The following is a 24871-nucleotide window of genomic DNA, read 5'->3' on the forward strand; positions in this document are numbered from 1 at the left end:
TTTTCCCCCCATCCTCTATGGGGAGAAAAGCTGTGGGTATGCTGCCTTGTCCCCAGATTTCCAGGGCTCCTACCGATGGGAAGAGCTCTCCGAAATGACACAGGAAATCTTTATTGACTTGCACTTCATTCTGTAACCGTCCTCATTGGGGAGTGCTTATTCTTTTGTTTGTATTGTTCTTGGAGGGAGGGCTTTTTGGTCCTCAGAAATCCCATGCTAGGACTTGCACTTATCTGATCAGAGGATAGAAGCTGACCCTCTGACCTGTGCTTCCAATCAATGCTGGCAAACGCTCTTCAAGCCAGCACAGCAGTCTGCTGATGAACAAGATACTGAAGAGGAATTCTATTTTATACATTTTATATGTTATATATATATATTTACATGGTTATATATGGTGTTATATGTGTGCATGAGTAGATGGGTAGGCAGGACAAATACATTTGCCGATATAAAATAATAATCAAATTATAATAATCAAATTGTAGAAAATTACAGCCTGCTCCCAGATAGTTCATGAACTGAAAAAGCCTGGAGTCATCAGATGAGTGTGTTGGCTTTGCTTTTTTTCTACTCTGTGTTTCTGGTATTATATGAACTGCTTAGCAGTATCTGTGTGCACTCCTCTACCTACATGGCAAAATTAGATTAAACTATGTGTCATAGACACCATACTATTAAACAATAATGGTGACTGTCTTGCAGCACATACCTTTTTAGCAGCACAGATGCTTCAGCTCTTATCGGATTAAGAGTATCTGGGTTCTGTTCCCAGTTTCTCTCTGAAGATCAGCCTGAGACTAACAGGGTGACTTGAGTATAACAGTGTGAGTTCGGTGGCACAAGGGTTTGCTTGTGGTGGGGCTTAACATCTTTTGTGGGTCCACATGCGTCAGGATGAGCTTTTTTCTCACAGGATGAGAATGTGATGAATTCTGTATGCTTAGCACTGAAAGTGGCAAAGTGGGGAATTTAAACTTCTTAGCTGTGTGTGATAGACCAAGCCAGTGAACAGCTGGTGGAGAGACTCTTTTAGCTCCAGGGGTGACAGCTTGTGTACTTGGGGTGCAATAGGATTAGACTGCAATTTCCATCCATTTCAAAATAACCTTGCTCAAGAGGGTCAGGAATCTGGAGATGTAGGAAGCCATAGCTCACTATTTGTTACATTACGTTCTAATTAAAAAAAAAAAAAAAAAAAAGGCTTTTGGAATCAAATTTGACCTGAATATAACTCCGTTGGCTTCTGCGTTCTTACACTAGGGATTAATTTGGCCCTTTCTACTTTTATGTAATGAGCTGATTGCCACAGTATCTTATCCTTGTTACACAATCACCCTTGTCTGGCTGTGTCCCTGGAGCGCTGTGTGTGTGTGTTTCTAGATCTAGGGTCTCACCTTGACTGTGTGTCTAGTCCTAGAGCCTCACCCTGAGTTACACTGATATACTCTGTGTGTATGTGTGTGTGTATGTTCATTCCGAGTTCCAACAGTGTGTACAAACCAGCATACATATATGGGAATTGAGGGGCTTTCTCGTTTGGCTGGCTGTATCCCTGTGGTGTTTCCTTTTGAAGGGAGCAAGGAGAGAGGGAATTTTATCATCAGAGATCTCATTTAAACAAGAAGGAGCATAGGAAAATACATTCTTTATTATTATTCTGTAACAACAAGCCAGAAATATAATATACCTTTAAAAATTTTCTGTCTCATGCCAAAGAAACCTCCATTCAATCATTTTAGAAAATCTTGTCGCTCTCCCTCAAACGGTAACAAAAAAGAAAAAGGAATTACAAGTGCCATCTCTTCCCTGCAAGAAATGTGCCTGTGCCACTGGTGGGTGTGTGGGGAAGGGGAGTGGGGGAGAGCAGAAGGGGTGTTTCTGGTGGCCCTACCAGCCCCTAGATCGCCCTGGCATGCGTTGGACCTGCCTGCCCCAGAATACCATTTCCTGAGTGCAGGCGCCTGCGTGGAGCTGTGGTGCACCTGCCTGCACCAAAGGCTGCATTCAGGGGGGTTTCCCCCGTGCCTAGCCATGCCTGCAGGGATAACAGGAGCCCCTGTCTCCACACACCAAAGGAACCCATTGGCTGAGCACACAAGGAGCACTGGGTGTCATTCTGTATCCGGCATCCCACAGGAGAGCTTTGTTTCGGACTGTGCTAGCTACCGTGTTCCCTGGTGTGCCTGTGGACAGTGCAGCAGCTCAGTCACCCCAGGGCAGCCTGTTTTCTAGGTGTGCTAGGGAAAGGAGGAAGAGCCTGTTTGCAAACAGTGGCATGAAGAGGGTATTTCCCAGTGAACCGAGTTACTCTGCTCTGCGTGTGAGAGGTCCTCATCCTTCCCAGCAGAGTATTTGCTTTCCAGTGGGACTCCCCATAGCAGCCAGCCTTCATATTTCTCAGCAGCACTCAGTTCTCTCCTTTCCTGGGTGGGTTTCTAAACATAGCAGTCCCTTTTCTAGGGTTGAGATAAATCCAGACTTTCTGCTGTATAAATTAAAACAAAAAAGGAAAGGATGGGCAAGGTCATCATCAGCCCCACAACACAAGATATAGAAAATATTATTAGCAACAAAGAAAAATTGGTCAGGGCTGGAGGAAGTCACAGGGAAGGTGCGGGGAAAGGAGGATTTCATCCCCTCAACCCCTGCAGTGTGCCCTGCCTTTCTCCCATTCATTTTACCTCTGGTCTATTCCCTTTAAAACAGTCTCTCACTCTCTTGCTCACTCACACACATACATACACACACACACATATATAGATCCCATTTGTTTTGTGCAATATTTCACCATTTTTTGATGCAAGTAAAATATAGATCTATAAATATACCACTCTGACTCAAGTCCCATTTCAAGTATGATTGTGGAGTCCAGTATGGTAAAGGGAGAAGTTCCCCTGAGAGGGAGGCTGGAGAGAGGTTTGGATCCAGCAGGCAGAGTCTAGTCCTGGCTTGCTGGGAATGTGGAGCAGCAGTGACACGCATATGGAGTCTGCAGTGCACCAGTTCTGCCCTTCAGAACGGGCTACACTTGGAGCAGATGGGATGGTTGCAGTGGCTATACAGTGTATGGGTGAGAGTCCTTCCTCCTCACGTCTTGCCAGCCCCCCTCCTCCTCTTCCAGTTCCTCACAAGCAGTGTGCTGGGAGCAGGGGTAGAATCTGTGTGCACACTTGTGGGTGGACTGCTTCTCCCAGTTGTTCCTCCATGGCAGCCTTGTCTTCTGCTTCCTGAAGAACATCCTCCCCCGTCCCATGCATCCCCGTGTCGAAGGAAAGTCATGCTTAAACAGTTCAGAGCATCCTGTCTCCTTGCCTCTGGTGACCCTGGGTAGAGCAGGAGGGATTTTACCACTCCAGGCTTTGATTAAAGATGTTGTGTGCCCGTGGGTCAGTACAACCACCTGTCTGGAGCCAGAAGGGGGTGAGGAGCCAGCGTGCATTGCTTCCGCAGGGATCCGGTCACAGCGAGCAGGAGGGCTGCGAGATGTCCGAAGGCATCGGGATTCAGATGGAGCAGGTGGAAGAGGTGATGTGCCCTGGCAGGGTCCACCTGCAGTGCATGCTGGGCTCTGAACACAGGTTGCCAGCGAAACACCCTGCAAAGCTGGGCTGGCTGCCAGCTTGTTTCCTGATGGCAGGGATCACACCATCCACAGGCACTGTGGATGCACGACCTCCAGTGTCATCTTCCTCGCCCAGGAATACCCACTGTGACGGGTTAGAGCAGGTTACCATGGCAATGTGCGCTCTCCCCTGGAGACAGCATTTTATCCCACTTCCAGTGATACAAAATGAGTCCTTATGTCGAGTTCCTTTCATTTTTTTTTCCCCTCTCTCACTTTTTTTTTTTTTTTCCCCTGTCAGGTCAGAATGAGCAAAGACTAATAGGAGGCACTGCAGTCTGAGGGCTTTAAAGTCTGACTGGGGGAAGTCACCCTACGTGACAGTGGCAGTGTGCGCAGTTGCGTGTGTGGGCACGCTCGTGTGCAGCTGTGGATGGCGTCAAACACACCAGTGATGGTTAAGGGAGCGTATGTGGGCTGTGCTGCCTTCCATGCCAGACCCTTCCTGGGCTCTCCCACACCTGCCACGCTGTGATCCAGGTTTCAGCCTTCAGCTCAAGACCCCTCAGAATTGCGCCCACGCTTTTCAGTCACCTCAGCTGCGTCACCCTGCTCCACACGCCATGCTGGCCCCTCTGCCAGCCATGCCAGTTGTGTGACTTCTTCCCCTGACACCTTTCCCCAGGCTCACACTACTCAGCGTGGCTTACGCTACTGAGGCTGGTAAACCACCTCCTCCTCTAGTCTTTCCTGATGACCCAGTTCTACTCTGCCAGCCAAACATTTCTAAATGGAGGCTTTGTATCCTTACCCTCTCCATTTATCAGAGAAAACATAAAACAGATAAGAAGAATACACCTTATTTTTTTCACAGACTCATACTGTAATCTCAATAACTTTGCCTCTCTCTGCCGTCTCCTGCCAGTTTCCACTGGCTCTGCACTAGGGCTGAGATGTCTCTGTTAGCTCCTCAGTGGCAGTGTGCATGTATTTTGTCTGAAGCAGAAGGCGATATGCAGTGCTGTGATCAGGGTAAGGTAAAGTGGCTGAATGTATTCAACACACAGAGGGCAGATCAGCATGGGCATGTGTGGCTCTGCATGTGCAGGTGGGGTGCCTGGATATCTGGAACTGTGGCTGGCTGTGTGTGCGTGTTGGGATCAGAATGAGTCAGTGTGTGTGTGTACAGGAGGGTGACTCCGTGTCTGTGCACCTATAGGAGATGACGTGTGTCAGCTCACAGATTTGGACTTGGCCAGGAGCAAAAAGAAGGACACTGTGCTCCTGGCAGTGTGTTAAAGTGACACAGGTTATCTTTCCACCTTTAAAAATGAGAAAGGAACTCTCCCACTGACTGTTGTCCTACCCTGGGGACCTTCCCTCCCTTCTGATGTAAGGAGCACTGACTTGCAGACCCTAACAGTGAGGCATGGACACTTCTGGTGTCCTGCTTCCCACACAGGCTTTCACAGAGCTGCTCTCAGTTTGCAGAGAACTCTTGACAGGATACAGGATGACTCAGGACCGAAGCTGAGAGAGCAACACAGGTTCCCAGAATGTGCCAGCTGCCTTTGCAGCAGGCATGTGAGGGAAGCTCTGTGCAAGGGCATGAGGCACAGCAAGCACTCGAGGTCTGACTCTACTTTATTTTGTCTGGGAGGCCCCAAGGGTGAAAGGGCACAAAATGGGCCTGGGGCAGAGGAAAAGAAATTGAGCCAGGTGCCCTGACCCCCCAGAAGCATGTTGCACTACTTGGGTGAGTGGAGCAATAGCACAGTCTGTCTCTCTGTCTGGGAAGATGTATTTTGGGAGGGCCCCATGCTTGACTGCTCTCAGGTACCTTTTTTTCATCGCTGTCCCTTCCTTCCTAGAAGAGTTTCACGCCACAGAGGAGATTTGTTTTTGTTCTTCATGTTCACCTTCTGTGTCACCCATGAGCGGCTGCCTCTTCTTCAGCTCCCGGTGGTACTTGGCCATGAGGGAGGCGTAGATGCAGCCGTAAGCAGCTGCCACCACCATCATGATGCAAACGATGCCGCAAACCACCCCTGCAATGATCACAGTGCCAATGGCCCGGCGCACGCTCACGGGCCTGTATCGCTGTTTCTGAGGGCATCCCACACTGGGCTCCACTTCTGTTTCTGGGCCTGATTTAGATTTGGAAGGAGTTGGGCTGCCTTTAGTGCAGGGTGGGCCAGTATTGTCCAGCACGGTAGAGCTGTTCTCGTCATCCAGCTGGGAGCAGTAGTTAAACATCTCCATGGGTACCATTCGCATATCCTTCCCTTTCAGCTCCTTGGGCAGGGTACATGCCAGCTGGTCAATTTTGCCACCTGTTCCAATAGAGATAACAGGAGTGAATCACAGCTTCATCTTGTGACAGTGACAGCAGAGATAGATCCTGAGGTGGGGTGAGTTCATGGGCCCCCTTTCACGTCTGCTAAGTATTTTCCCTGCAGAAGTTTCAGCCATGTCAGCTGGCTGATATGATTCTGCCTGGCTGGATTCCACACTAGAGCTCATGGTGCATGATATCTGCACAGACATCTTTCAGGCCAAGACATGAAAGCCCTCTGAAACCATTTATTAAGTCAGCCCCATATTGTTTAGTGATTTATGTAAGTGTCAGTAGAACCGTTTTATAAAAGGAGAAATAAAAGCAAAAAGATAGGACCAGGCTGTGTCTTCTCAAAATAACAACAGATGCATGGTCCCATCTTCTAACAACAAATCCATCTCTGTGAAAATAATGACAGATGATGAAACAAATGCCTGAGCGAACTTGGGCAATTTCTTTGGAAGGGGACTTAAAAAACAAAGTTACCTCTGTGTGCTTTCCATCAACATATCGTGTGATATGGGAGTCAAGAAAGAAAACAAACCAAAAATGAAAAAAAGAGGACAGTGGCACTTGTATGCTTGTTTGATTCTGCTCACACAGATGCATATTTCAGACTGCAGTGTAGCCATAGGCAGAGATAATCTTCTTGCAGCATGGCTGTGATCAGCAGGGATGTGACAGCTGACTGTTGCTATCCGCGTGATTTGAGACCCTTTCCTACTCGTTGGATTCAGCAACAGAAGGTCAGGCCTTCAATCGTCATTCCTGTAAAATGTGCCATCTTTCTTTGAGTTGCAGCTCCTAAAAATATGTCATCCCATCAGCATTCCCCATAAGTGATATGTGCCTTTCAGCCTTCTCTGTTTCAAGGAAAAGGTGGAAATACAAACTTGTCAAAAACTGCTTGCTTTAAAATGATGACTTTATAGCCAGTCTGACTTGGGGCCTGGCTTGTAAATTTGAGCTTTCAGTTTAGGTTTACCAATATTAGTTGGAGTGTTTCTCCTAAGTTGCACCTTTGCCTATGGTTCTTTTGTTGGCAGAAAACCTGATGCTTTATAGCCAAATCTGACTTAAGAAAGAGAATGGGATGGCTCTTTTCAAGTGTGAAAAGCATTTCTTCTCTTTAGGCAGAAAGGGTGAGGTGAACTCATAATCCTAAAATTTTGATGTTACTTGGGGTAAGTTCTTTCTTCTCCCAAGCTTAAAAAAAAGGGGGGGGAGGGGAGTAATTTTTCAGATTAGAAACAAAACAAGGAAATAGGAGATCTGGGGCTGCAGAGGACTCCCTGGCCTGGCAGTGTTGTTATACAAATGTGCAGTGGCACTAAACTGTGGTATGGTCCTCATACTCTTTGGCTAAGACCTGTCATTCGGGTCAGCCTGTCCTGACAGGTGTATCTGCTCGTGTTTCTCCCCTGCCTTTGTCTGCCCTTCCGTGGAAGACCAGCACTTCCACGCTTTCACTCCCGCAGCGCGAGCACCTACCTCGGTAGGAGAACCACTCCATCCAGTGTTTGAAGTCTCGGAGGTTGCAGTCACATTCCCAGGGGTTATCCCCAACTTGGAGCAGCTGCAGGCTGGTTAGCGGCTCGAAGGTCACCCTGTCCAGGCTCTGCAGGCGGTTGGACCTGAGAGAGAGGGAGCGGAGAGCAGGCAGGTCGTCAAAGATTCCCGAGGGGATCTGGGCCAGGCCGTTGATGGAGAGGTCCAGCTGACGCAGCAGGGCCGTGTGTTGTAACAGGTCCTTGTCCAAGGCCCTAATGCTGTTGTTCCTCAGCTGGAGCTCTGTGAGGTTCCCCAGGTCACTGAAGATGTTCTGAGGGAGCTGGTCCAAGAAGTTGTTGGATAGATCCAGCCTCTGGAGAGCGGAGAGGTTGGAAAACACTGCCCCTGGCAGGATGCTGAGTTTGTTGTTGAGAAAGAGGAAGGTCCTGGTGTTTGTGGGGATGTCTGAGGGAATGGAAGAGAGGCCCAGGCCACTACAGTCCACTTCCAGGTTGCCACTGTTACACTTGCAGGAGGAAGGACAAGCAAAGAAGGACTCAGCAGCACATAGCGACAGCCAACAGCCAAGCACTGGTGGGTGAAAAGCAGGAAAGAAAGAGTGCATGTATTAGAGCAGTGCTTTCCCACCCTCACTCATTACCACCTTGAGCACAGCTACGACCACAGTACAACACTCACAGCAGGACCCTTTGCTGCAATGCCCTGCAGTGTAATGAGTTTCCTCACAACTACATCCCTTTGCTGCTGGCCTGCACCCTCATACCGTGACTTTCCTCTTAGCCTTTCATTTTTATGAGCAAGTAAATATCCTTGCAGCTTCACAAAGAAGTTAGAACAGTGCATCCCAGAGGACTGCTGACAGATACTGGAGCACTGGTACCTGTCAGAGGAGAATGGAGCAGAGAGCAGTGGGAGGTGTCACCTCTGATAAAGGACAACTCTTTCTAAACAGTCAGGGTAGAGGGAGGAGGGACCAGTTTATATTTAAGAAGCTCTATTTTCTTCAGGAATAGACATGTTAATGAAGAGCTTTTAAGAAAAAGGAAAACAAAACAACCTACATCTCATTTGCACTCCTGCAGTTTGAATTCTAAGATTTATGATTGATCAGACTCAGGTTCTAAGTTAGCCTCTACATCAGGGTATTGCTTGCTTTACCATATTCATAGTGTGTCGTGTGGACCTTGTGTCCACTTTTAATGAATTAGATTACATTACAAAGGGATGACCAAGAAAACTGGGAAAAAGTAAGAAGTCCCTGGACTGGACACCTGGAACTTGCCACTGCTCTCAAAACAGTTTCATGATCCTATAACAATAGCCCCAGAAGTACCTCCTCTGACTAAAATTGCCCAGAGCAATGGAATGAGGAAAAACATTGCAGGTTGGTAACTGAAGAAAGGGGTGTTAGGAAAAGGGTTACCATGTGCACCCTTTCTCCTTCAGTGTCTCAAACTTAAGATCAGACAGTCCACAAATCTGCATTTTTTTAGAGGCTGCTCTGGATCACCATTCCAGACATGGGTCCAGATCCTCTTAGTGGAGTTGGGACACTTGTTACCAACCCTCCCTGGGTGCCAGTGGCTTCTAAAACTCTAATTTCTGTGATAAAGAAGCAATAGCAACAGGAAAGCGAGCTTTGTGCCTCCTGTCATTAGAGGAGTGGGAGTTATGTTTTAGCAGACTATGTAAAACATTTGCATCCTTCATCTTAATTCCTTTCATGGAGTTGAGCTCGCACAATGAATTCCACAATTTTTCAATGTGGGAAGCAAATTCAGCTCCCTTGCAGTTTTTAAGGTGACAAGTTTAAGCATTTAACTAAAACTGAAGCAGGTTCGTCTGTATGTCATGCTCTGTCCTCTCCGTTTCTCACTTTTCTCCAGAGAAGGCAGTCACTTAGGGGTCGGTTTTAGGGGTCTTTTTAGGGGTGAATGGTGGCTAAGGTGGATGCATTTATTGTCTAACCATTCTTCCCTAAACTGAAAATCAGTTTCTTTTGTCCTGCTTTTTTTCAAAGAACCAACACGCGGGTATTTTGTTTCTTAACCCTAAAGGAATTGTGAAAGGACTGCCACAAGAGAGGGAGCCAATGGAGACACAAGCTCTGGAGTAGCTCTCCTTGGAACAGTTCTGAAGTCAGCCATGCTCTTCCTCTCTTCCCCTGTGCCACTCTCTAGAGCTCAGTCTGACCCATAGCCCATTTTTTATATCGACTTGGCTTCTGTCAGCAAGGTGCCTTCATGCTCAAACCCTGTCATCCTGCATAGGGTGTTTTTCTGTTCCCAGAGATCCTTGTGAGAACTGACAGATTTGTGGACTGGTAGCCTAAGGAGAAGTACCCATTTTGGATCCTAAGCTATACGACTTTATTAAGGACCAAGGGATAAGCATTCAGAGAGTGTCCCAGCTCTCTCTTATTTTATCCATCTTTCTCAACCCTTCAAGAATTTTTTGCTATCCTACAGTTGAGAGCTCAGGTGTACATCAGCCCAGGCCATGCCAGTATGTGTGACCTTTTAACAATAATCATGGATCCTTATGGTGAAATACAAGACAGATCTTTACCCTGAGCACCTCTGTGCGTTCTTGGCATGCAAATGTTGGGGTCCACAGCAGAGATTGCCATGAAAGCAGATTGTACCCTCTGGACTTGCAGTACAGGTACTGACTGGCTGGCTGATATTTAATTCTGTTCAGAATACGTCACAGCCTTGTTGTAGGAAGAGAATTAAAAGAATGGGAGCTAGAATGGGGAAGGGAGAGAGCCATGAGTCACTCAAGTGACCCCGTCTTTTTCCTGGATGCTTAACAAAAGCACAGTATTAATAATAGATTGACAGCTGTGATGATGAGATAACACTTAGCTGCTTTGTACACCAAGAAAGGCAAGAGCAGACCGTGTGTAATGCTATACAGGTGGCATTCTGCTCACAGGGCTTATCTCTCAAAATGCCTGCCCGCCTCCGGCGCCGACTGGGTGGCTGTGGGGTTCCACCAGTATGTGTGCTGGCAGCGGCTGGTAGGAACAAAGTCTCAGGCAGCTGGCTGTGGTTATGTTCAGGAAATGGATTTATGCCAAGTTTCTGCAGCCATGTATAGGATATGCCAAAAATGTCTTGTTGTTACCCATACATTGCTGTATGCTTTTGGAAATATTTTACTAAGATCGCAGAGAGAAGAGAAAGCCTGATTTCGTTTTCGTCTCCTTACAAGAAGTGCATCACACTGGGATGTGAGCTGAGACCAGGGAATTCATTGCACTGGTTAGGATGCAGCTCCATGGGAAAGAGAGGCAGGGAAGCCATAGACAGAACTTGGAGATGTCTTCCAGCCCTACGGAAGGATGAGTAATATGTGTTTTCGTGTTAGGGGCATATGAAGTTACCTTGTGAGGTGTTTGGTGACTCTAGTAGGTGGCAGAAAGCTGATGCAGGTATATCAGATTAAGTCAAGACTCAATAGCATTTATTATAAATAATTTATATAGCAGTCTGGTCTGTGAGGATGGATTACAAAGATGCCTGTTTTCTGGAGAAGGAAATAATTCCTCCAGATTCTTACAGCCCCAAATTTGATCAGGAGGACTGGAACAAGGGAAACCACAGACCTACTTGTTGCCTGGGCATGCAGTAGTGATGGACACACTCCAAGTGTTCCCTTTCCTTTGCTGTGGTCCCCAGATGCTTCTCTGAGATCCAGGTACATTCCCAGAAGGCCACATCACCCTAGCTGTCTCTGCCCTGCACTCAGGTACTGTAGCAGTCCCAGTCCACTGGGAATATGCACAGGTTGAATGCTTACAATTTAATTTGAAAGAGATCTTCTTTATTTTCTCCTTGATTTTCACTACATGTGGCAGTACCTAGTAGGAGAATTCTGCCTTCACGTCCTGCATTCCCTTCTAAAATCTGTTTTGAGTTCTGCTGTGAAGAGCTGGGAGCCTTGTTCAGCAGCCTATGTATAAACCCCTACCATAGAGAGGAGTCTGCAGCTTATAGGATACTGATTTGAGAAATGCTCGGGGTGGATCTTTGTGTGATGGTATCTGTCATGCTGTTTCTCACCTGCCAGGCCCACTGGAATTCAGAAGCAATCATCACTCGCTGTCCCACTTTAAGCCCATATTCAGCTTTAGAATCTCACTCTCCCTCCCAGCTAGCCTGGCCTCTAAAGGAATCAGGAATTAGTTCAAACATCTCCATTCTTAGCTGTCCCTCTCCCCTATTCTTAACCCTGATGTGACCCATTTTATTCCCACTCCCTTGACAAACAGGAATATCGTACTGAGTACCTGAGTAGGCATTACTTACGACAAGCCTCTTGCCACCTCATGAGGAACCTGCTCCTCCACCGGTGGCCAGCACTTGTAGGCAGCATCCTTGTCTTCTCCAGCGTGTCTTCACATCCAACAGCCAGCCTGGCACACAGCCCCAAAAGGAGAAGGAATGACCTTGTAGCCTGCCTGCCAGGTCCTGGAGTGAGAAAGCAGAGCAGAGCGGATGAGATTCAGTTCCCTGGGTGGAGAGCGTGGGGCTGGGCTCAGTGTTGTCCTTTCACCTCCCCAGCTAGTGTGATGCCTTTGAGGCATCATCTCTGTTTCGAAGGAGAAATGGAGGATGTTTCAGGAGGCACAGCATGTTGAAGGCTCAATGTTAATTCATTTTGAACCTCACAGTGCAGAACTAAGGCCTGATTCACCTAAGTGCCAGAGAGTTTGTGCTTGAATAGCCTGCCGTGGTGGCTACATCAGCCTCATGCTCAAGGTTAACCTGAAGAATTGCTAAGGTGACCCTGCCAGGGCAGCAGACTCCAGTTCATTCCTGTCGCCTCCACGCTGGCTGGTACCACCTGTGCATCCTCTCCCTGACGCACGGCTCAGGCTCACGGAGATCTGGGCACCAGCGGCTGCCAAGCTGCTTTTCTCCCTCCCACCTCCCCCCCCACCCCACCCCCTCCCCGTATTCCCTACCAGCACTTCCTGTCTGTTTTAAGGTAAAATGGATGTGGTGGCTAGAACAGCACAGCTTCAGCTTGGGGATTTCCCACTGCAGCAACTGCAGGAGCTGAAGAGCAAGCGAGCCTCCGAGGAGAAGGAGAAGGAAGGACCTGGGGCGGGGGAGACGGAGTGGGAGTGTTGAAAAGAGGGGAATTGCATCTTAATTAGAAGAAGGAAAAATCCTCAGTCTAATTAGAAACCCAAAGACCATAAACTATCCCCTGACAATAAGTGACTGACAACAGGTTTCAACTTCCCTCCTGCTTCCCTTCTGGATACAAGGAGGCAGGAAAAAGGAAAACACCACGAACCCTTCTGTCCCCCTGCGTACTCTCTGACGTGCCATCCACAGTCGCAGCAGCAGTTAGATGGACGCATTTCAACCAGAGTACAGATATAAACCCTGCTCCATCCCCTCTGAGGGGCTCTGACAACATCCACAGCCGTTATTTTAGCTGGGCAATGCACTCCCACCAGGACACTCTCCCCACACACGTGCCAGGCTCCCCTACCCTCCCCCAGGCTCCCATGACTGATTTATTTTATATGGGAATGTAAACCACCAGAAAAAATATTTAAATTAGCATCTTGATGAGAATGATGAGCAGGTTCAGTGCCTGGACTAGTACATTAGCAAGGCTATTTAGATCACTTACCTAAATGTCAATGCACCAAATAGATTAATACCTCTCACGGTACCGAAACTGGTTCGACCTTCACCCGCTGCAACCCCCCCACTCCCCAAACTGAGCTGGAGCCCTTTCCCTGCAGCCCCCACTGAAGGAGAAGCCGCAACAAATAGCTGTCCCCATTTGGTGCTTCTGCTCGACCTGACTGAGGAGACTTTCAGCTTCCCCTATATAAATGTCTCCATCCTAAATGCCACCCTGAAGTCTCCTTTCCTCGCCTGTCCGTATTGAAAAGGAGGATGAAAAGCCACAAGCACTTACCTGGAGAGGTTCTGCCTGCAGCCACTTCCACCTGATTCCCCGGACACTGCCCAATTACAGCCTCTTCCTTCCCTTTCCCTCCTTGACTTTCATTCCCCAGCAGCAGGCTTTCCGTGTGCTCTATTTAACTCCCTACAGCACTGGAATAAACGGCAGAGTTAAGCTGACAGCCACAGAGCCTTATCTGCCTGCTGGATAGCGCGAGTCGATCAGCTCCAAATCCTGTTGCCAAATGATCACGTCCTTGCTCTCAGCATCAGGGGCAGCCGCCTGCCACGCTCTGTCTTTCCCTCTTCCCCACCTTCACTCCATCTAACTTTTGTCAGGGTTATAGATAGCTCTGTTCCTTGTGCTTTTGCTTTTTGGCTCTGTTTTGTAACACCCCGTCTGTATCAGCTGGCTCAGTTCCAATTGGGGGGCTAAGCTTTTTTGAAAAAAAAAACAACAAACCTAAACCAAAACAAAAAAGCCCAAAATCAGCTTCCTTGGGTGCTTTGTGACTCAGTTTCCCTCTGTGATCTCCCCTCAGCCCAGACCCCCTCTCAGGCCATAGGCTGGTGTCTCTCCTGCCCTGCTCGCTGCTCTGTGCAGTTCACCTGCACCATCCCCAGGTGACAGTGGGGGGCTGAGGGCAGGACTGGCACACCCAGGCATGGGGATGGTGACAGGGTCAAGATTTCTACCCCTAGATCCTTCTACTCTGCCAGGGCAAGTCCAGCTCTTGCACTGGTTTCTGGTACCTCACGGGCGCCTCTTTCTCTAAGGCAGCACCAAGGCTCAAGCAGAGAGTGCAGGGTGGGAGGAGCAGCCGTGTATAAATAAGCCCTTTCCCTATGTTTAGAATTTATTACAGTGCATAGTGATTAACACCTGTTCAGGCTTTAATGCTGTCTCCTGCACTGCAACATGCACAAAGATGGAGGGGCCTTGATAAACCCAAGATTATTTTAAAAGCATGTCACATACACGCAACACTCCCACCCCATAGATAGCAGCCACCCTGTGTGCACTCGTACACGTGTTTCCAAGACTTCAAAGTGACTGCCTTCATGTACAAATGCACATATTCTAGTCACCAATCTAGCTTACATTTACAAATATGTGCACAGACTTGGGCTTGCACATGTGCTGGGGACTCTTCTGTAACCCATATTTATCAACCTCCATGTCTTCCACAAAACCGCCTGCTTCCCCAAGCATACCATGTGCTCAGGTGGCAGAACAGTAGATTTGGAATAGGTAGAGGTTCTTGGCTGCTGAAGGGCAAAGCACAGTGAGCTTCTGCATTTGTACCTCGGAGTAGAAGGTTTATGGAGAAATTTTAATTCCAAGAATCCGGAAAAAAACAGTTTCTCCCACGCATTGACTGCCCATAAGCACATTATACCCTTAGTGATTAATATTCCACAGTCAGGAGAGAGCAAGGAAGCAGAGAGGATTTTTGAGGGTTTCTTTTTTAAATGCTTTCTCTGACTTGAGTTCTGACTTTATTAGCTGTTTTATTGTGGCCCAAGAGATGCCTTCTGCTCTGCGGAGCACCAGGCCAACTGCACTCACTGCCAGTGCAGCACTGGGAACACCCAGTCCTGGGACAGCTAGCACTTGCCCACACCTCAAGCCTCTCCACGGCAGCACCAGGTCTGTCTGGCTGCTTTCAGCCTGAGAGCCAGGGTTTTTTTCCAGCAGTGAACACTCTGCCAGACCTAGGAGTGCCCCTTGTGTGCCCCCAACTCAAGACAAGAGGCACCGTGCCGTTCCGAACCCGCCTTGCTGGAGCTCTGAATGCTCTGAAGTCACCCAAGTCACCCAAGGGCTCCACAAACCAGGCATTAGTCTTTCTCCTGGGCTTACTAGATGGTTCCTTCTCCCTAGAGCAACATGTCAGCTGAATGCCCTGTGATCCGTGGGACACAGTATCCAGAGCTTTCTTCCATGTACTTGGAGTAGCATGTCTTTTCCAGACTCTGGAGAAATTAACAGGGTAGCCTGTGGCTCTGGTGATGCCCTTTTCTTCTTACTTGTTCATATAGGACAGTAAAAGACAACTTTTTTAGTTTCAGCTCAAAGCAACAAAATGAAATCATCCATTTCTGGCCCATGGGCTCCAGTGGCCAAAAATACACTGAGTTGAAGTGCCACTTGGACATTTGGCCTGCTGTCAGACTCTAGAGGACTCTCTAATGAGGATTCCCCTAATTAGATTGTACAGGGAACTTTCCTGCTGGGGCCAGGGAGTGGGGGGGGGCTCAGAGGAGATTGTAATGATTTTGCAGCGCTTGCCAGGGCATAAAAGCTACAGCAGACACTACCCCTGCCTTGTGCTTTGCTTCTCTCTACCCAGACACCAGTAATGTTTGCAGTATCACTCCAAAGCCTTAGCTTTTGTGGGTAGGGTCCCAAGGATCATGCTATGAGAGTGGGGAGGGTTTCAGATAACTGCATCCACATACTGTTTTAGTAACACTTCCCAATTCTGTGGCACCTTCTATCCGAAGCTTTCCATTTGCTCTATGAATGGCTCTTACCATAGTTGTAGGTGGTGTTACTTTGTATTTAATGACCCTCAGAAGTAAGTCTGAGATAATAGCCGGTAGTGCCTCTGCTCTTGGCAGGTGGATGTAAAGGTATTCCATTTTCCAGATAGCAACGTTGAGGCTAGAGAGACAGGTGACTGTGTCACTAGGATGAGACACTGTGAAAAACAGAGCCCAGCAACTTCTGTCTCTGATTATCTCTCCTAGTCCTTTGCACTAACCCTTGGATCATGGCTCAGGGATCAGACTCCGTTAACAGCCTGGCTTATGAGCATTGGCAGGGCATGTGGGTGACCTATATTTCAGAAGGGTAGGTAGCAGAGGCTGCAACAGATGCCAGCAATAAATTATCAGAAAGTATACACAGACGTTCATCCCTCCCCCACACTCTCCTTGATAGCAAAGTCCCTTTCCCCTTCCTGATGCTGAATTGCTTTAGCCTTTATCAGAAAAACAGCAGGGTAAGGGAGGGCATGGAGGACGCTTTAAGGAGATTATCTTCTTCCCTTCCCCTTTCCTTGTTGCTTTTAGGATTCATGTTTTATTAGTGTCACCCCATAATGGAGGGGGACAGTGGTACCCCAGCACCCAGTGACCAAAGCATGTTATTCTACGCCTGTTCCTTTATCAGCCCTTGGGGGGCAAGAGTCACAGGCAGCAGGAAGAGATGTCAGCTGATTAATACACCCCAAATGGGTTCAGATGGCATGGAGATGATGCCCGTTCTTGGTCCCCCAAGAGACCCAAGTTAGTCATGCAAATTATCGATCACAAGAGGTCACATTGTCGCAGTGGCAGCTCTTCATTTGTCATCTATTTGGACTGCAAAAGCACACAGAGGTGGTAGCAAAGCTCAGCAGCACTGTAGAAACATACAGTGTGTGTCACTGGCCCAGTGAGCTTCTAAGCTAAATAGCTGAGGGCTTCATTTGCAGCACTTGCTGATTTATTAACACATGTGTTCAGGATTCATTAGTGTTGTGCTGTCACAATCAATGGAAAGCACATTTTAAATTCATATGAAAAACCCAGCTGCAGAAGAAATGGTGCCCTCTGACTTGCAGTGATCAGTCACAGCTAAGCAAAGCACCTCATACAGAAAACTGTAAAGGAAGTAGAAAGCATGCAAAAACCACTTGGTATTGTAAGGGACTCTGCCACGTTCCTGACTTGGTGTGAATAAAAACCACACCCTTTTCTCTGTGATGTGAAGAGGTCAAAAAGCTTCTGGTTTTTGAATTGGCAATGTTTAGGCACCTCTGAAATGCAAATGTGTTGATGGTAAAAAATATTTCCTCCCCAAGGCCCTCCAAGAAAGATCAACTTTATCCCCATATTATGGAGGGGCAAACTATGATACAGTAAAAATGACTGTTGAGTTTGGCTGGGTGAAATTTCAGCTGTCTTGCTTTTGATACTTCACCATGAGCCCACATTAGTTTCCTGCTCAGGATTTTCAAAGCTGTCGAGAGCAGTACTTGCACTTGGGCTTGTAAATACTCTCCTGTCCTGCAGAGAGTACTTGTAGGGCTTGCCAAAATTACACAGAATAAAAGAGTTTTGGCCAGATTTTCCCAGAGTTTCCTGACAGGCCTATGGCAAAAGCAGGAGAGAAGCCAGTTTTCTTGATTCCTCATTCTGTACTTTAACCAGTACACACTATTTCCATCCAAAGCCTCCCTGAACAATGCACAATAATTAGACTGGGAGATGCTGGAGGGGCTGAAAATACCAAGGACATAAGGCCTCAGCAAACCCTCTGAGAAAGTACAGAGCATCTGAAGGGGAGCCAGAGAGGGCAGCACTGCTGGGAAAGCCCCAGACTGCTGTGGAGATGTGGAATTCCTTGGGAAGCTGTGGAAGCAGGTGCGGAGACCAGGATACCCAACACAGGAGTGACAGGAAAGTCCCAGCACAGTGTGAGTGCGGCATATGGAGGAGGCCCAGAGCAGCAGCAGGAGGGGAGCTGAGGGGGCAGTTGACAGGAAGAAATCCAGCCCTGTGTGTGCCAGCATCTTCTCCAAGTATTATTGAATGCGACAGACCACGTGCATGTTTCCTCCCTGCAAAACGGAGGCAGCTGAGGAGGCAAGCGGGTGAGGGAGTGGGAGAGGGGCTCAGAGGAGGGACACGTGAGTTGACTACCCAGTTTCCTCCTCTTTTTCTTTCCACAGAGTGATGTTTTTGCTCTTCTCACACTGTTGGCAAAAACTGGTAACCGAGATGTGGAGGGGGGTTCTACATGAAGGTTGAGATAACATTTTCTGATCCAGCCGGGAACAGTTGGCTGTGGGTGGTGGCTTGTCACCAGCCCTGCCAGTTCTAATCCAGATCCCAGTTTTTCTCTTTCTCTCAGCTGTGAAGAGCCTTCTCTGCAACTTTAATTTCCTGCAGGGGTTAATCCCATGGACAGTGGTAGCTCAGGCCCTTAATCCTTTCGCTCAGTCCCTTGGCAGAAGGACTGCAGCTGCTCCTGACCTGGCAGGTCTGAGGAAGGCACCCTTCTGCTCCCAGTTCCTCCTTTACACCCCACAAGCATCCTCCAGCTCACTGGCATTTGAAATGCTGCTCCCCCCTTCCTGGCAAGCCTACCCTGGGGGTGTGGGTGGGTGGTACAATCCAGGGAAAGGTTCCAAGCAGAGAAGACAGCTTAATGGGAGAATCCTGGTTCTTTGGTCCTCAATCCCCTTACCACTGCACACACAGGTATTTTCTGCACTTCTTAGTTGAATGGTGCCTTGAATCCCAAAGTATTCTCTTTCTTATTTGTATTTGGGTGGTGTTCAAGAAGAAAGGTAGATATAGGCCCACATTTATTAAGGATTCTCTGAGGATTTGGGACTTTTGGCATGACCCAGTGTATCTTACTAGAGTCAAAGGATGCAGCAGAACTTTAAGAGCCAGTCTGTCTAGATAAAAGATACGTTTACATGCACAGAGTAGTAGATGGAGGTGCATCAGTTTAGCAGCAAGATAGGAAAATATAAGGTTTTTAATCAATACAAGCTCTCAGTTCACAGTTCTGTCCCTGGAGTGCTAGGCCAGAAGTCTAGCCTGAACAATATGGCCAGACTGCCAAATCCAGGGGCTTCCAAATCAACACCCCTGTTATATCTTATGGGGGCCAAGGCACTTCAGCCATAAGCTTTTCTCCTTGTGGCTTCTCATTCCTAAAATGAGGTGAGATTCTGCAAGCCTAGGTGATCTCTTGCACCCAAAATGCCCCACACCTGCATGTTTGCCATCGTTCATGTCTGCATTAGCCCAAAAACTGTCTTTGCCTTTTTCTATACCCTGTATTCTGAAATACACCAGAACTTCCAGCTCACTGGCCTTCCTAGTGCTTGACTCCTGTTACTCATCCTTCTTGTGGAGATGCCAGTGTGGTGAACTGCTGCCACCCAGGCTGCTCAGTGAGGGAGTCCCTCCCCCTCTCCATCACTCACCACCTTGGCTGTGCTTCCCCGGCTGCCAGGCTCCCAGAATGAGACCACCAGCTGCAAGGGCAGTGTACTGCCACTCCAGCAGTTGGGGCAGGAAGAGAGAGAGGAGGTAGAAAACATGGTCCAACAAGGGAAGAACTTCCCCACCGTCTCACAAGCCTGTGCCCTGGGTGTGTTCACAGGGGCAGGGATCGTCCATCCATGCGCGCACATTGCTGGGCCAGAGCGCAAGATGCCAGCAGTAAAATTCCTCTCAGCTCTTATCAGCGAGGGGATCGGTGACCCAGCACGCACACGGCTCCTGGCAAACCTGCCCAGGAAAGGCCGACTCCCACTGCTCACACACGGAGCATTTGTGCTGCACTCTGAAGGAGTCCTCTTTCTGCCTCGGTGGGTTGTGTAGATCTGCCTCACTTGGTTGCCACTGTGGCATGAGGTTGTTAGAGAGAGCCTGGAGCTCTTCTGCTGCCCCATCACCTTCCCAGAGCACTCAAGAGGGGCAACCCTGCAAAGTCCACACAAACTGTGTGGGATCTGAGCTGCTGCCTGCAGCTCCAGGGGTGCCTGCAGATCTCTGGGACACAATTATGCTCTTTACAAGCTGGGAACACTGCCCATATCTCAACAAGATGTGGTGACAGCTCTTACAATCCAGAGTTTCAGCCAGGATCTTTGGATGCATCTGGGTTAGCACACAGATCACAGCCTCATGCTGCAGGGCTTGGTGAATCTGAGGAAGGTCTTCAAATTTGATGTGACTTTAGTTTTCTGGAGGGTTTGCAGCCACAGAAGAGATAGAGTTATGGCAAAGATCACATCCCATCAAAATCACTAGATGCAAGTTGTGTGGAAAGAGCAGGGCCCCTGCCCCAACACAGGTGCCTCACAGCAAAATCACAGCAGCACCATGCCCTGTGTTGGGCAGCACTGGCAATAGAGAGCCTCACCAGGAGTGGAAAGAGAGCCCAAGTGATGAGTGCCAAGTCAAGTTGCCTCTAACAGCTCTTCTCCAGATTCAGGATGTGGTCCTACTTTTTTATTCCTTGTGTGAGAGCATGGTTCATGGGGAAGGAGTCTTCCTGGCCTCCTTGAAGTGAGGAGGATCATGGTAGCAGGGCCTGTCTTCAAAGCCTTTGCTTGCAGTTGGTGGGGAGGTTCTGACTTGTATGGTCCTGCCGTAAATTTAAGACTCAGTCCTTCCTATGATAGGTGTGGGGCATTGCAGTGCATAAATAACAGAAAGTCTCTTGTTTTCCCATTCATAAAGAAAAAGAATCAAGAAAGTGACATTTTACTTAAAAAAAAAAATTGCCCTGTGATCAAATATGCTATTTGGCTTGCAAAGCCAAGCACTTAAATGTGAGATAATACCTGCCCAATCTTCATTCAGCCACTTGCATGTCTGCATCACAGCGCTGCCTTTGCTTACCCAACCAAGTACTAATTCTTTTTTTTTCACAGTACCCCATCCCATACTCAGTGCAAAGGACACATGATACTCAAGCTAACAATAAGGATGCTGTAATAAATAAGGCTATTTTTATGTGGTCGGAATTGAATATTAAACCACAGTTTTGGCAGGAGGCCACAGTCTGTACATTCCTAATTTTGCGGGTGCCCAACACAAGACCCTAGGGGCCATTTTGCAGAACTGCTGAACACTCACAGCTGTTTTTCAAAATGCTGGCAGCTTAGCCAGCAAACTGGTCTCAAGGACTTGATGGCACCGAGAGCCAAGAGGGCCCAAGCTCCAGCCCTGCACCTGCTGCTCCTTCCCTGTGTGGCTAAAGCGGAAGTCTCCTTTCCCTTCAAAAGCAAGGAAAATAACCACTCTCTCTTGCCTTGTGAGGAGCATAAATTCTCTATCATCAGCTACAAGGCAACTGTAGCAGCTAACATCTTCAGAACACCACAAGACGATGAATAATGATGTATTGCCTCCAGGGCTTGGATGGCAGGCAGTAAGCAAATAAAACGGGCGCACACTTTGCAGTACCAAAGAAAATAACAGCCCCCTGCTTCACTCCTTGCACACCATGTAGCCAGTACCCTGAATGATCAGCTCATGAAAATACAGCATGTCATCCCACCAGTCAGGACTGCAACCCAGTGCAGATGGTACGTTGCCCCCAATACCAACATTTTCCAACTTTCAACTGCTTTTTTTTTTGCAATGTGAATAATATATTTCACATAATCTCACCCCTCAAAGGCAAAACAACTTTTCCTTACATCTCTTGAGTCTGGAATTTAACTGGTTTATAGAAAAAATGCACATCTTCTTGCTATTTTCATACCCTCAGTCACACAAAGCTTTTTTGTGAGCCGGCATTTTCGTAAAGCCACAGCAGGAAAAAGGCATGTGTTACAAGGTATTTCCTTGTTTCCACGCTGCAGAAGGAACATCCCAGAACTCCCACTCCAGCTCCTTTTCCACTGAGAACTGGAGTGTGTGTCATGGTGTAGCTTGCTGAAACATTCCCCAGCTGGCAGGAGCATCCCAGTATGGCCATTTGATTTATGGCTTGAGCCACCCAGGACTGGGACAGATGTCAAGCGGTGTGAGCAGCTGCTTGTAACCAAACATGGCAAGTGCAGGAGACTGCCTGGTCTGTCTTTTGGATCAGCAACAGGCAAGTGCTGAAGAGTCACCAAAGAACTGCCCAGAAATGCCCTTCCACAGGCTTGAGCCTGTCCCCATCCTATTGCAGCCTCTGCTGCTCCTTGAATGCTCCTCTACAGATATTCTCATGGCCCTGTGCTACTGCTGGGCATTCCAGCTTTACTGAGACACAGGTCTGCTTTCATCAGGCTTCTGTGGTGCTGAACAGCCTAGAAAATCCTTTCTGTACCAGGCTTAAAAAAAGGCCAGAGGAAGGGCAGGAAACTGGAGTAACTCATGAAGATATCCAAGCTGAGAGTGCACCTTGCTAGCATGTGGCATTCACTTTGCTGGAGGCAAGGGTAAAGCTATGATCTGGTATAAAAATTATATAAGAAGGCTTCTCCCCCTTTCTCTTTGCGAACAGCCCCTTTGCTCAGGATTTACCATAATTCCTCCAAGTGGGCAAGATGCACTAACAGAGGCAGCACTGATGTCTGACAGGGAGACAACTCCCGCAAGCCTTTCGCTCATGTGGAATAATTCCCTTGCAAATGTTGTTTGCCCACAGCAGTTAGAGGAAGATCCACCCCCTCCCACCCCCAAACAGACCTGAGCGACAAAGCTCAGAATAAAAATGGTCTGCAATTCTGGAAAGGCTCCCTCACTTCTAGAAATGTCCCCTGCTTTAGGACAAGTGCCTGTGTGCCTTTGAGGGTTCCCTTGTCTTTTAAGGGTTTCCTTCTTTAAACTGTGCAACAGCAGCTGCTCCAGTCCTTTCCCAAACGAGATCTTAATTTCTCTCTCCATCCTTGAGTGGCAGGTCAGGCACCAGCAGCAGAGCAGTGCTGTACCCTGCTCGCTGCCATTCCCATCAGGGGTGTGCTACATGTGGCACATTCAGGCTACCTGACAGTCCATGTGGTGGGCCTGGGGCCCAGCTCAGTCATGACCTGGTTGGAGCAACAGCTTAAAAAATCCTCTCTCCCCAAATCTGGAGAGCTGCAGTTCTACACGTCTCTCTTAATTAGCATGAGATGCAGGGACAGCAATAAACTGGTCAGGCAGAGGGAGAAGGAGGGGGCAGAATGCCCTGTGTGGGATGTGTGTGTGTGCACGTGTCTGTGCATGCATATGTATGCACACACACACACCATACAGACACCTAATGCTTATATATATACTCCTATCCATAGGGGGCTTCACATCAGCTCATTTGAGACCTCATTCTTGCCCTCTTCTGCCAGTCAGGGCTGGAAAAGCCTGTGAGGCTTCTCTGTGCTGTGTTTCACCCACCCCATTCAGTGCTGTGCCTTCTGCCCGAAAGTTCAAAAATTGCGGGTTGAGCCTGCAGAGATGCTGAAAGCAACTTGGGACTTATTTTTGGCTCTACTTGTGATTTGGCACCCTTCACTTCATGTCCTGTGGTCATGTCCGTGAGCACACACACCCACACACAGATACATGCACCCTCCCCTCATCCTAAAGCTGTGTACTGAGTGCTGAACCTGTGCAATTTTGGTCCTCACTTCTCCATTTTAGGTTGTTCTTACTCAGACAGCTGAGTCCAAAATGATAGCCAGCAAAGTCATCACGGGCCAGGCAAGTGGCACCTCTCATGCTGACCCCTTTCACAGCCCCGAGGAGGGGACAAAAGCCAGGGCTCCGTGGGAGCTGCCTGGCACCTGGTGACCACAGCACCAAGCCCTTAAGCCTCAAAACTGCACCTGAGCTGCCCGTGGTGCAAGAAAAGGTGCTGGTGCCATTCGCAGCTGGGAGAAGTTGCTCCCAGCTGCCGGCACTGAAACTGGACTGGAACCAGTACCAGGCACCTCTGCAGCAGGTTTGCCGTTCTGCTTTGTCGGGAAGATCGCTGCCCATCAGTCTGGCACAGCCGAGACTTGTGCACTGTGCTGTCTGGCAGACAGTGCTGCCCCTGCTGACACTCTCCTCCCCGGGGAAGCCGGTTCCTGGGGGGCAGCTCCACTGATCTCGCTTAGCTGGGGATGGGGGGAAAAACGCAAAAGAGAGATGTCTTTACTTACCTCTCTCAGGCTGGAATGGACCCTCCTGTGAGAATAGCAGCTCTTCCAGTGAAGCCGGTACAATCCCAAAACAAATCCAGCAGAAAAGTCCCTCTGTTGCCAGCTGGGCTCTCGGTGGACCCTCGCTGGCAGGAGCCCCCCCTACCCAGCCGCTCACCCCGCGTGGAGGGCAGAGGAGCCGCACGGCGAGGTGACAGCGTGGGAAAGGGACTGTAATCCTCCGTAAATAATAAATAGGGGGAGAGAGAAAGAGAGAGAGAGAGGCGGGAGAGGGAGAGACTGTGCGCGGTGAAGTGACAGCTGGGGGTACATCTGCGATGGCAGCAGCACACGCACAGGAACGCGCACAGACAGTGCAGAGGAGTCACCCCGCCAGGCAGGCAGGATCTGCTCCAAAACACCCAGAGGAAGGAGCTCGGGAGGTTTTCGTTTCTCTCAACCCATCCTGGAGAAAGGGCAGTTGCTGTCAGTCCCTGTCTCCCCCTCCTCCCACCCTTGCTGCCATCCCTCTCCGGGTGCCAGGAGCTAAGGGGCTCGAGGAGGGGTGAGGAGATGCCAGGGCGGGAGGAGCTCCCCACAGCCCCTCGGGAGGCAGATTGGTCAGGCACAGGTTACAAGAGAAGGCACCAAGCTGAATACCTCCCCCTCTCTCTCCACCTCTCCCCCTGCCTGCTGTGTCTGATGACAATAAACCCGGAGAGAAAGGCATGAGGATGAGAAGGGACGAGCCCTGGCTTTTGTACAGGAGTGAGGCGAGCGGTGGCAGTGAAGGGGAGACAGCAGGGCAGAAACCAGGGGGCCTGGGAGAAGGGCACCCCCTTTCCACCAGTGCTCCAGAGATGATGGGGGGATGGCAGCGTGTCCAACTGAGAGGTGCCCACGG

At 48.8% G+C, this 24871-nt stretch overlaps 2 protein-coding genes across 5 annotated transcripts in view; one reads left to right on the plus strand and one right to left on the minus strand.

Annotated features, from left to right (window-relative positions):
- Positions 1-24871, plus strand: part of CACNA2D4 (calcium voltage-gated channel auxiliary subunit alpha2delta 4) — a 128405-nt gene that overhangs the window by 73628 nt on the left and 29906 nt on the right. The gene's annotated exons all lie outside the window — the stretch shown is intronic.
- Positions 1634-24570, minus strand: LRTM2 (leucine rich repeats and transmembrane domains 2). Of its 4 annotated transcripts, none has more exons than XM_064654563.1 (5): positions 23989-24570; positions 13365-13504; positions 11729-11890; positions 7395-7985; positions 1634-5898 (listed from the first exon to the last, which is right to left on the minus strand). In XM_064654563.1, exons 3-5 carry the CDS (start codon positions 11793-11795, stop codon positions 5444-5446), a joined length of 1113 nt encoding a protein of 370 aa, XP_064510633.1. In that variant the 5' UTR covers positions 11796-11890; positions 13365-13504; positions 23989-24570; the 3' UTR covers positions 1634-5443. The 4 variants fall into 4 exon arrangements, with proteins under 4 accessions (XP_064510633.1, XP_064510634.1, XP_064510632.1 ...); XM_064654564.1 differs by lacking the exon at positions 23989-24570 and adding an exon at positions 12388-12524 and having other exon boundaries at positions 13365-15129; XM_064654562.1 differs by lacking the exon at positions 13365-13504.

Source organism: Pseudopipra pipra, chromosome 5, assembly GCF_036250125.1.
Source record: "Pseudopipra pipra isolate bDixPip1 chromosome 5, bDixPip1.hap1, whole genome shotgun sequence".
NCBI classification, from domain to species: Eukaryota; Metazoa; Chordata; class Aves; order Passeriformes; family Pipridae; genus Pseudopipra; species Pseudopipra pipra.